The 11,549-nt window shown below is 46.9% G+C and overlaps 5 protein-coding genes across 5 annotated transcripts; all 5 read right to left on the bottom strand.

The window, feature by feature from the left end:
- Nucleotides 1–718: 718 nt before the first annotated feature.
- Nucleotides 719–1,645, bottom strand: FOMMEDRAFT_155751 (uncharacterized protein; the record flags this gene model as incomplete). Its single annotated transcript, XM_007266137.1, has 5 exons — nucleotides 719–767; nucleotides 828–1,082; nucleotides 1,135–1,224; nucleotides 1,283–1,345; nucleotides 1,416–1,645. The coding sequence occupies 5 exons, from the start codon at nucleotides 1,643–1,645 to the stop codon at nucleotides 719–721; spliced, it is 687 nt and encodes a 228-aa protein (XP_007266199.1).
- Nucleotides 1,646–2,521: 876 nt separating this feature from the next.
- On the bottom strand, nucleotides 2,522–6,247 carry FOMMEDRAFT_133827 (uncharacterized protein; the record flags this gene model as incomplete). Its single annotated transcript, XM_007266136.1, has 5 exons — nucleotides 2,522–3,664; nucleotides 3,724–4,275; nucleotides 4,330–4,606; nucleotides 4,717–4,906; nucleotides 4,966–6,247. The coding sequence occupies 5 exons, from the start codon at nucleotides 6,245–6,247 to the stop codon at nucleotides 2,522–2,524; spliced, it is 3,444 nt and encodes a 1,147-aa protein (XP_007266198.1).
- Nucleotides 6,248–7,650: 1,403 nt separating this feature from the next.
- FOMMEDRAFT_19827 (uncharacterized protein) lies at nucleotides 7,651–9,425 on the bottom strand. Its single transcript, XM_007266135.1, has 4 exons — nucleotides 9,094–9,425; nucleotides 8,762–8,934; nucleotides 8,404–8,554; nucleotides 7,651–8,348 (listed from the first exon to the last, which is right to left on the bottom strand). Exons 1-4 carry the CDS (start codon nucleotides 9,309–9,311, stop codon nucleotides 8,105–8,107), a joined length of 786 nt encoding a protein of 261 aa, XP_007266197.1. The 5' UTR covers nucleotides 9,312–9,425; the 3' UTR covers nucleotides 7,651–8,104.
- Nucleotides 9,426–10,588: 1,163 nt separating this feature from the next.
- Nucleotides 10,589–10,759, bottom strand: FOMMEDRAFT_133825 (uncharacterized protein; the record flags this gene model as incomplete). Its single annotated transcript, XM_007266134.1, has 1 exon — nucleotides 10,589–10,759. One exon carries the CDS (start codon nucleotides 10,757–10,759, stop codon nucleotides 10,589–10,591), a length of 171 nt encoding a protein of 56 aa, XP_007266196.1.
- Nucleotides 10,760–11,052: 293 nt separating this feature from the next.
- FOMMEDRAFT_155748 (uncharacterized protein) lies at nucleotides 11,053–11,411 on the bottom strand (the record flags this gene model as incomplete). The annotated part of the gene is made up of 3 exons (XM_007266133.1): nucleotides 11,053–11,123; nucleotides 11,186–11,222; nucleotides 11,280–11,411. The coding sequence occupies 3 exons, from the start codon at nucleotides 11,409–11,411 to the stop codon at nucleotides 11,053–11,055; spliced, it is 240 nt and encodes a 79-aa protein (XP_007266195.1).
- Nucleotides 11,412–11,549: the final 138 nt, after the last annotated feature.

Here is an 11,549-nt window from a genome sequence, read left to right as displayed (position 1 = left end):
TTTCTGCTTTCACCACTTTTCTTCTTGCTCCTGCACCTGTTAGTGCTATAATTAGTATTTAGTAACGTTGTAATATTGCCACGAAAATATAAATAATTTGAATCATTATTAATGCATGTAAGGGCGAAAAAGTAAAATGAATATAAGTAGAGTTTGTATATACATTGCAATTCTTTAGTAAGGCTTCTGTCAACATTATAAGGCAGAAAAATGTATATTGGTTTGGAACAGTCTTTTAGACTGTTATATTAATTTGCATACATTATAATTAATACCATCCTTCCTATAGTATATACTCCTCATCATTTTCGAGATCAAATATAAGTCATTTTACTTATTGCAAGGGATAAAAAACTTTATGTACCTTTATAATGTGAACAAATCTTTTATGCCTTATAATGTATACAATGTCTTTACTTATTATAAAGAACAGCAAGCTTTCCTTAGGCTTGAAATACTAATAAACCTTTTGAATATTGACAAACCTTTTGGATCTTATAATGCCTTATACTGTTTCTCAGAAATTGAGATCAATTATTTTGCATTTTACAGTTTTCACAGTATTTACATATTTTGAACCATTATAAGCTAATATAAGCTATAAGACTTTCTCGCGATGCCCCGGTCTGTATTCCATACATTTTTCTATTATGTTCTTTGACTTCAGAGGAAATTGAGTCTTCAGTATAATACCAATGCATATTGTCTTTATTAGCTTTCAATTGCTCTGGCATTTCACTGTCGGATTCTTGTTCGTCTTCCGAACTCTGTGGACTATCATAACTGTTAATAAAGTCATAATAACTTACATAAATATTAGTTCACACCTTTCTTGTATTCGTGGATACATATTAACAGGCTCTGTGGTGTAGGTGAACGACGGGTACGTTACTGGGGACATTTTGTACGTTATTGGGGTTGGAGATATTTTGTAGCGAATCGGCGAAGTCGTATTACTATTGTTACTATACCAGTTCTTGGGCGATTCACTGCCCGACGAAGAGATAGTTGACGACGATACAGAGTCTTCTCTGCCAGCAAGGGGACTTGAATATGGGATAGTTGATTCACGGTGGCTCGAACTGTTCACAATAATTGAGTCTTAGATAAGTATGCTTGAGCGTGATTACGCACGTAGTAGATGCATATGATTCCCTGTGTTTAGGAGCCTGAGAAGGCGAAGCTCGTTTCGATTTCGTTACTGTCGGCGTTGACGTTCGATGGCTGTTCACAAATGATGAGCAATGAGTTATTGAGTAATACTACTATATGGGTTACTCACGTATCTTGTTCCGGCTTAGTAGGTGCTTGCTGAGGAGCTTGTTTCGGTACCGCTACGGATGGTCTACGTCGATTGTTCACCGGCGTTAATATTACTAAGTAACTGATAAATGGTATTGTATGAGATGCCCAACCTTTCATCCACGGACGGTCGATCCTCTCCTCTTCGTTCATGCGTGTGGCTGGTGTGTGCTTTCTTCGCCGACTCTCTCCCTTGATCCTTCGCACCACTATCTTTTCGCACAGGGCGAGTGCTCGGACGACTCCATGCCTTTCGTCGCGGTGTAGCTACTTTTCCCTCTTGTTGAGAGGCGTCCTTACTTCGAACAGTAGCAGTGCTCTGTCTGTGTCGATTGTGTCCCATCGCCAATGCCAATACGGAAGTCAAGAAAGAGAAGGTTTGGTTTGTCCAAAACTGCAGGACTCCTCCGCCAACCACCCTGGCGCCTTCATATCCCTGCGCGGAAACAATATTGCAAACGCATTCTCCAATGATAACCCACTCAAGTACACGGACTTACTTGCTTTGTACTAACGCCGAATGAACACACATCAAAACAATTTGATGTTGTTGCATGTTCCAGCAATCAGATATATTTGGTAAATAGTAGGCAACATTGCCCCCCTGAAGTCCTGATTAAGCAACTTTGCACTGGGAAAGCTCATTGATGATGCTGTACGTTCAGCATCTGTGGCACAGGCTTATGAAGACCCCCTCCTCAACATCTAACCCGGAAGAAGGCATTATCAAAAAAAATGCCCTTAAGATTCGAATTTCAATCGTTCATGATGTTTTACAAAAAAACTTGACTACTACACATACCGCTAACCACATGTCACTTTGCCGACAAAGACCACAGAAGAAAGAAGAAAGGAAGAGAATAAAACACCAGAAATGATATTGATGGGAAAACAAAGTCCATGTCCAATTTTACGAGGCGCTCCGCTAGGCCGGGGAACTGGATAACAATGTATGAGTCAACATTTCTGAATACGGGAAGGGAAAGTCAAGGACGTACACACAGCGAGTTGAAAAGGGAATAACTTATGTATTGGAAACTTAAATCAGTTGTGCTATGCGTGTAGATGAGAAACATAAAACCTGTACGCCGGACCAGCCGCGCGTACACAGTCATTACAGGGCATCACAAAGTCAGGAGAAGTAGCAAACAGAGTAAAGGAATAGCCAGGGAACCAAAACAAATTAAGAAAAACAAGCAAACAAACCACATGAACTAGGCTAGGAATCGCTCGCATCATCAAGGGGGTCAGACGCAACGATCCCACGCACTCCACCACTCTGCGTCCGTCCACCATCCCTCCCAAAAACATTTCGTATCCGATATCCCGTATTTCCATTACTATTCCCATTCCCATTCCCATTTGCATTCCCATTGCCATTCCCTGTTGTTGATGTCGTCGTTGTTGTCAACCTTGTGGAGTCGGTCTGCGTAACCACACTAGCAATCGGCGTCCTATTCTGACTCCCTCCACTCCCCGTCCGTCGTCTCCCCCTCGGACCTGGACCTGATCCCGACCCGGGATGTCCAAAACCTGAGGAAGACTGAGAATGTGAAGGCACTTCATAAAAATCTGTGTCGTCTGGTTCTCGATCGTCCACAACTGGGAATGGTACGTATTCTTGCGCCTGTGATTGGGCCGACGATGCTTCTCGTTTCCCCGTCGATTTCTTCGTTCGAATCTTGGAGGGTCTTTGCTGTGGCTTGTTTTCCTTATCTTCGTCCTTCATCGCTTCGTTATCTTTGTCACTTTCCTTGCTCATACCTGGACTCCCTCTCCTACTCCCCGACGCACCAGGACTTGGACTCTGCTGGGGGATCTGCAAACTACTATACGACGACGACGCAGAGACGTACGACGCAGTCGTCGCAGTCGAGTTCACAGCGCTCAGAGGCAAGACAGGGTAATTCGGCGCTTCACGTGGCCGTGGCGTGGGAGCAGGCAAGTTCGGGTCCGGATCAACCCATTCTTCATCATCACCTAGCAGGTCTTCTTCAAGGTCCATAGCCTTCATCGATTCCGCCAGTTTATCCCCCTGTTGGTCATGGAAATCTTGAGTCGCAGAGGAAGGTCCGGGTGTGACTGGTCCAAGAGGGTCTTCTTCTGTAGTCACTTCCTCACTTTGTCTCCCTCCGCTGTCTTCACGACGGGAAGTCGGTCTACCAGCGTCAGCGTTGTCAGACGCCTCGCCTTCTCCGGCATCTCTGTCTTCGGGTTCTGGAGATAGAGAGACTTCGTCTGCTGGTTCGTCCATGTCGATATCCACATCCGATACGGACTCCATACCCATCTCGTCTGAATCCGACGGCCACGATGGCGGTTCGTCTTGAATGGAAAATATCGCCTTGTACCTTCGTGACATCTGTAAAAGACATCAGATAAACTTCGACTTTATACAGCGCTTCTTTGGAGATCCCATACCTCCGTAACTCTTTCCCTCAAATCTTTCCAATCACGCTCATCACGACACAAGAACCCAATCAACATACTCGGATCAAGGCTCGACAGCGGCATCTTGCGTACCCGATCGCAGTGGAACGTACGCAGTTCCATCGGCGAATACGATGTTACATAATGTTCCTGTATGAGATCCAAACCACCATATCCATACAGACTCTGCCCTGAGACAGAACCCGATCCCTGAGAGTTTGACGGTGACATGCGACTCTGTGAAGCGTAAGATGATATGGAAGATGAGGCCTTGACATGTCGAGACGTGTTAGTTCCGTGTATTGTATAGACTTCACGATATGACGAGGGAGGCGAATCGGCTGGTAGTGATGCAGTGTGGCCGTAATTACGGTTGAAGTTATGCATATCCACGTTTGCCGGAGGTGGTCGGAACGGTACAGAAGGACGAGAGTGATGTGGATCAAGGTAAAACAGGTTATCTGTTTGCACACCAACGAAGTAGTACGATGAAGAAGGTCGACCGCCAGCAATTCCGACGGATTGAGGGAAGGTAAATAATGCCTAGCAGATGTCCTATCAGTCAAAAGACGTCCAGATATCAAAGGAGACACAAACCTTCACGGCGTCGTAATATACCGGGTTAACACAATCGATTCCAAGTCTGATACCAACGAGAACAAGCACAGGCCTTTGTCCCCAAATAGACATCATACTCTGCTGTTGCTGTGCACTGCGTCGTCGTCGCGTGCTGGGCGAGGATGTTGCCATTCGTGAATGCCGATACATGTATGGCCCCGCATTGGAAGCTGCGAGCACATCCGTCTCGTACACGACACCATCAGTCGCAACAGAGACCCCAAGACCAGCTTCAGCGAAGGCATGCACGACGGTCCTAGAAAATATAGCATTCAGTAAAGCTTCCCCAGACATGAATTGAAGAAGGAAGCGAAACCAGGGTAGGGCGGCTCGAGGCCGGAGAAAGAATTTGATGACAAGACGTACTTAATAGCACCCGCAGCCGTACTGGGACCAAACCATTGGCCGACGTCCTTTCCCAGATCTTTTCCAGCGAGGGCCATACGGTGGACACTAAACGGACAATGTATGTCCGTAGAGTCGAAGAACCAAGTGAGGATCTTGACATATGTTGCATAATCAACAGTATACACTGGCTGAGGAGGTCGGCGCCAATCTATAAAGTGTATTCAAAGATAAGCCGGAGCGGACGCTTCTATGCAATAATATACATACCGCGCCCGAGATGAAGATGAATCAAAGCATTTGCGAGCAACGATTGGCCAGTACGAAGCATACATCCCCATCCCGAGTCACTCGTCCAGCCCTTCTCACCACTTCCAAGGATATGCCATTTGCGTGGTGAAGCTGACACAGGTTGCAGAGGAATTTGACCGCTGGCTTCCGCCTCGAGCTGCGCGAGCGTCTGATCTCGAATGGGAGGATAATGGCTTCGGTACGTTAACCAGACTCGGGACGAGAAGTCAGAGTAAAAACCAGGTGGCCAGTTTGCACCAGGGTTCTTCTGTGGATGTACCATGGAAGGCTCAGGAGAGGAGGTCGCTCCACGCAAGGACGACACAGAATTGCGAATTGAAGATGAACGGCGGATGTCAAGCGAGCTCCGGCGCCCCGAAGGAGGTGCAGAAGAAGACTGAGAAGGAGGTGGAGGCGGCGGCTCGTAACCAGGATGTTGCACCCCAAGAAGCCAAATTGGATCCGTGCATTTGTCAGGAGTAGCATCGCTGTCCAGTAAGTACCGCATGGCCTTGTCCAAGTGCCCCTTTCCATGTTTTGCTGCCGTAAGGATACCGAGTCCACCAGACTTTGATTTTGAGGCACCAGTCAAAGGCGTTGTATTTGCGAGAATATTGGGCAATGAAAGGTCCGTTGATGACGTGCTGAAAGTATGAGAGAACCAGCCAGATAGGCGAGAGCCCACGCTCATCTCAGAAATGCGCTGTGTAGAGTGAGAGGAGGGATAATAATTGACAGCAGGGTGCGAGTCCGAAGACGACGCGCTGAGCGGACGCTCGGACCGCGTGCGTGAGCGAGATGAACTTGGTGCAGGGGACGCGGGCTCAACGATAACAGGCATTTCCTCCGTCCCAAGCATAGATCCATTCTCATCTTCATCCAGCAGTTCACGCTCGCGGCCAGACTGGGCGTGTGCACCAATCTGGCCGATCCTGTCGTCCTTGAGCTCTTTCAACGTGCCTTTCAACTTACTCGTTCGGCGATCGCCACGATGTCGCGAACCACTACCACTCGGCAGCGACGGAGGAGACGACGAAGTCTCACCAACAGAAATCACACCCGAACTTGACGACGAGCTGGCAAGGCTGCCGTCTGCACTCGCACTGGTGCTTCCACTGTGCTGCATAATAGGGTCGATCACGGACTTGCTTCTGTCGCGCGTCGTCGCCTTCTGGAGGAATTTTGGTAGCTTCGGCCCATGGTGTGGTGCGGGCGTCGGCGACGGTGTCGGAGGTGCGCGTGGTGGCTTGTTGTTAGTCATTTTTCTGGTGGTGGATGTCGAGTGGCCCGCACGGCCGTCGTCGTTTGGAGGCGACGAGCTGCGTGTGTTCAGACGCTCGTCTTGCTTGCGCTCATGGCGATCACCGGTTCAGGCGGAGTTTGAATTACTCACTGCTACAAGGTTGTTGAGCCCCACAAATCCAGCCTTGTCTTATACTCCTTTCCTTCAAGTACAAACATATCAGTCGTCGAAACCATTGAGATCGCCAGGATTACTATGTTCGTCACAAGACATTATGAAATCTGTCAAGCATGATATGTTCAATCTCAGCTTCCTTTCATTCATATCTCAAACCTTCCCACCACCAAAATACACTCAGCACTCGTCCCGTCTGGGAACATTCCGACCATGTATACGTCATTCGCTACCGCATACTCTACCGAAAATCCATTCCTTGTCTCCTTTACAAGCGCGCTTCTTCAATGTTCAGCCAATCTTCTACAGTGCTTCGCGTAGCACTCTGATTTGCGTTCCTCTATTTCAGACATATCATCCTTAACTTTATTTCTGCTTTCAATTATGCTGCAGAAAATAGCATACACGGGATGTAATCTTTCTTATAAAGACAGTAACTTATGTTTTGTGCTAAATATACAAAGGCATCTGTCAGTTCGCAATACGACTATTTCCGGTTATAATATTCTTTGATATGTATTGAACACTACTATAATACTGTAACTTATGTAATGTGAGAAATCATTCTAGTTTTGTATTGTTTTCTTTGTTTCAAATAAGTTTTAATGTATTCCAACCATCATAGAATATGACATTGCACAAGATTGTTTCCTTTCCTGTCTGTCTACATCAATATGTACACATCCTTGTATACTACATAGTAGCATATCTATAATACTCTGAGCAATGCCATAGCTAATTTATCTTATCTCAACAGAAGCACCAGCCTTTCAACACAACAAAAATTCAACTTCACATATTCAACTGATTCACACATTTCCTTTATCATATTGCTTTTGTTACTATAATAATTGAGAAAAATATTATATGCAAGCTACGAGTCAATGCAACTTTGAGTTGAAATAAAGGTACAGCTATATGCAGGTTCAAACATGTTCATGAGGTGTCAGTCTGGTTTGATGAGTTTGATTTTTTTTTAAAAAAAAACAGACAGACCAAACAAAGTACTACTTGGTAGTAACACCTATTTCAGCTTTACAAGGTGTTCACAAAGAAATTCACCTAGTCCATGGATCCATGTTGGGATGTTATCCCGTCTCCTTTACCTTCAGAAGCGGACAAATTTTCGTGCCTCAGATAACAAATCATGTGGGAACTACTCCATCAACTGATTCTGATAAATTCGGCTATCTTATCAGACCAGCAAGCATACCCGATACAATAATATATTGCTTCGCAAACCCTCAAATGTACAGAGAAGTAAACAATAAAATTAAAGAAATGAGACTTGCAACGGCATGTAATGGACAATAGCAGCTCAGCACGCTCAGCAAGTGCACAACTACCGAGACAAAGCTGATGAACCTAAAGCTGCTTGAAAACTTTGGAGAGGACAAAGAGAGACGAGTTCTTATGCGACCATATTTTATATAGACCAAGAATAGGATGTGATTGGATGTGTCGTCGGTTTCCGACTATGTATCAAGAAAGTGGTGATCCGAGATCCACATCATCCACAGAGTATTAAAGGTCTGAGAGAGACAGTATTAAACAATCGAGAGAAGCAGGATTTTGAAGCCAAGACGATGGCAATCAAAAAACAGAACGGAAAAAGAAATGTATCGAGTCAGGAATGAAGAGTGGGATAAAGACAGTGACAATGGGGCAAGAGATGTTTCATGGACAGAAGAAAAGAACCACCTAGTTGTGCTTGTTCGGACCGGGGATGGGACCGAGCGGGAGGGAGAAAAAGGAGGATTCGCGCGAGTACATGTTCGCAACGCCGCAGTAGTACGCGATGAAGGCGGTGATTATACCGAATCCACCGCCTGCCATGTTGATCTTGTCGTTCGTGACGTATTTTCCGATCGTGAGGAACATGAACGTCAAAGTAAGGAAGAAGAACAAAGAGATCAGACCAAAATTCGAGCGAAGAGAAGCAACGCTAGAGGCAGGAAAATGAGCATACAAACAGGGCGAAACACAAGAGAGATTCTCACAGCATGAGGAAGGTGAAAATAAACCAAACGGCAAGATAGAAGCCGACAGCATGCTCCAACTCGACAGGATCAGTATACTCGGCGATGATACCAGAGCTAGGGATGTAGATCGTCGCGAACGACAGCCAGAAACCACCATAGGACGAAAAGGCTGCAGGACATACGGGATTAGTAAGCGCACCAGACGCGTGTACCGAAAAGGAAAGGATGACGATCGACGCGTCCCAGCCCAGACAGCCAGGTCAAGTTGAAACGCTGAAACGCGATCAAATTCAAGATCACGCGGTGCGGGGAAAGCAAGCGAAATTTTCTCGGCGCGGCTTGCTGTATGCACACGCGCATGATCCTCAACACTTACCAGTTGCACCGAGCGTGTTGCCAGCAGCGAACTCCCACATGCCCGCAAGCAGCTGACAAAGGCCACCGACGAACAAGGCCATGCCGACGACGACGTTTGGCGTCGTCACGCCGCGAGTCTGGACATTAATCAACGAGAGGATAAGTGTCGTGGACGCGAAAGATAGCAATCCACTATAAAGTTCGGAGGTATTAATCAAAAGCAACGTAATCAACGTTTACGACGGGTGGCACAACGCAGCAGATGGTAAAAAATAGACATGTACAAGAATATCAAATGTGCAACGATGAGCAGATACTCCCAGGAACAGAAGAGTAGAGTGTGGGACTCACAGAGGGGCAGGGTTGGCAAGCTTGCGAAGGGGAAGGCCGCCCTGGAAGAGTTGCTGCTGAGCACCAGTGGCACCGAGGGTGTACGGGTATTGCCCTCCGGGTTCCGCACCAACAGGGTAGTGACCCTGGACGGGAGGTTGGCCTGCTGCACCATGAACATTGGTAAGGGTGTTGCCGGCAGAATGAATGCCGTTACCGTGTTTCTCGACGTCGGACATCTTGGATATGTCGAGTGGAGGTTGTTGTGATTAACTTGTGCGCGGGAGTGCTTGAGCGAAGGCTGGATGTAGATTTGAACTTGCGTAGGTGACGCAGATGACGATGGGCGGGTGGCACGGGGCGGTGGACTGATGATAGGACTTGGTGGTGGTGGTTGAGGGGAGAGAAAGAGGACGATAGGAAGCTGGTTTCATTGAGCAGCCGGAATTTATTTGGGACGTCAGGAACACCATTCTCGGAAGGTGCAGACTGTGCTAACTCGAATAGCCGACGCATCCGGCTCATCATTATGGTCATCCCACCCCCGCAATTGCCCAGTTTTCTTGGTCTAAGTCTACATTGTTCTCCAAATTATTTTACCCAGCTCCATCTTGGTCTCACTCGTCCGTTCCTCTCTGTGTATCTCATCATCCTCCCATATTATTCTCGATTCCCTTTTAGTTTTATGTTTTATTTTTACTTCGGGAAGTCTGACGTCGTGTATTGAACGGCCCAAACTCTCGATCTACGACTTCGATAATGGGATAAAGAGCACAGAAGAACTGTCTCCATTGGACAAAATCTCCTCCTGCATCAGAATACATGAGGCCCGATCAGCTGGTATCCCTAGCGGCGATGAAATAGGCAATACCTATTCAGTTCGGGCGTCCTTCTTTCACCGGGCGTCCTTCTGCATCTGTCTCGGAAATCAAACTCACATATTCAACCCGTTCATGAACCTCGCTAGCTCCCGAAACTTTCACCTTTGCGGCGCGCTTCGGATAACATCCAGGCAACGTGATTCCTATGCGGACGATCTCGCGACCTGTGCGGCGCTGCGTTCGTGCCCGCAACACCGTCGTCGCTTCTTTCTTCTCCTTCACCTTGGCATGTATCATTTTCCAACGCCACAAAATGCCGCGAAAGAGCGTCTGGATCCTGGAAGAATGCACGTCGATAGATTTGGGAGAGATGTAAGGAACAGGCGCGTGCGACTCAACAAAGAATGTCTTATTTTTGACCTGTAATTGTCCAGTTTCCTTCGCATTGATGAGTAATACTGAAATATATTTCCGTCTCGGACTCATTATGCCTGAAAGTCAGCAGATATGTGTACTAGCATCAGCGTTCAACCAAGCAACTTGACAAGACGCACGTCCACCGCGCCATTCAACACGTTGGAAATTACGAAATAAAAAGAAGCTAAAGAAGCCCGTCCCGGAACCGCCGACACTCAGCAACAGAAACAGAAAACAGAGCGCATCAACATCGCTTCGAGGGAAGGATTTGCGGCGCATCAACATGTCAATTTCTCTCCCTCTTTGACACTTCGCGCCCGATCAACTCCCCCCTTGACCTCGATGTACGCGTATCTCGGAGATCTGACGTGCGCGGAACCGAGAAGAAGGAAAGGAAATGTGGTTGATGTGTAGAAGGGAAGTGGACTTATTCGAGGCGGGGAACTCATCGTAAGGGGATGACCATAGCTATGGAAGACTACAGAGGGGCTAGTACGAAACGTCGTTAATTGCTAGAGGGTACGAACGTGCGCATGCGGGTCGGGTTACTGCGCTGGCCTGGACTATGCTGAATGTTTAACAGACAGAGTTGGCCAAGTAGGCACGAATGCATTGTACAGTCTGTGGGTCCACCGCCAACGTGACACTGACACTCGCACATGAGCCAAAAGCTTAAGCGTAAGCATAAATCTCACTTGTCGCTTGTCAAAGCCAACCACTTCTGCAACACAAAGAGCATACGCTACAAGGACGGCACTGGAGAAGAAATCGAAGGTTCCACGTCATCCGCACCCGATACGCCGACATCGGGATCTACATACACATCGCCACAAACAAATCACACTGTAAATCCTATCAGAATACATTGCACCCACACTTCTCTTCTTCTCTTAATTTACCCGGCCTCACAAGCTATAAGCTATACAGCTTCTCGTAATCTCGTAATTCGCCACACACATGCGTATTTACGTTCTTAACCCCGTCGGCATACCGGGTCTTCGTGTATTTGACTGACGCCGAGGAGATTGCTTCTGGCGGGGAGGACGGAGCTCCGTTGAGTAATCTTCGTCGACTTTCAAACGTGGCAGGATTTAATTTCATATATAAAATATGATTAAGGTCATATTCAGGAATGCATTCGGCATGAGATACTCATGGAGGAGACGGGAGTGTATCCTGGCCTCAAAGGAGACCTCAAATCATCGAAGTCGCACAACTTATCAAATTAACAACACATTA

This window comes from Fomitiporia mediterranea (genome assembly GCF_000271605.1).
Source record: "Fomitiporia mediterranea MF3/22 unplaced genomic scaffold FOMMEscaffold_5, whole genome shotgun sequence".
In the NCBI taxonomy this organism is placed as follows: domain Eukaryota; kingdom Fungi; phylum Basidiomycota; class Agaricomycetes; order Hymenochaetales; family Hymenochaetaceae; genus Fomitiporia; species Fomitiporia mediterranea.
This window is presented reverse-complemented; position numbering and strand designations above follow the sequence as displayed.

Excerpts from the sequence above, each read along its gene's own strand:
- FOMMEDRAFT_19827 (XM_007266135.1), bottom strand. The coding sequence starts at position 9,311 with ATGTCCGACGTCGAGAAACACGGTAACGGCATTCATTCTGCCGGCAAC. Across the intron at positions 8,555-8,761 it reads CAACACGCTCGGTGCAACTG|CCTTTTCGTCCTATGGTGGT; the intron begins GTAAGTGTTGAG and ends TATGTCCTGCAG. Across the intron at positions 8,349-8,403 it reads ATTTTCACCTTCCTCATGCT|CGTTGCTTCTCTTCGCTCGA; the intron begins GTGAGAATCTCT and ends TCCTGCCTCTAG.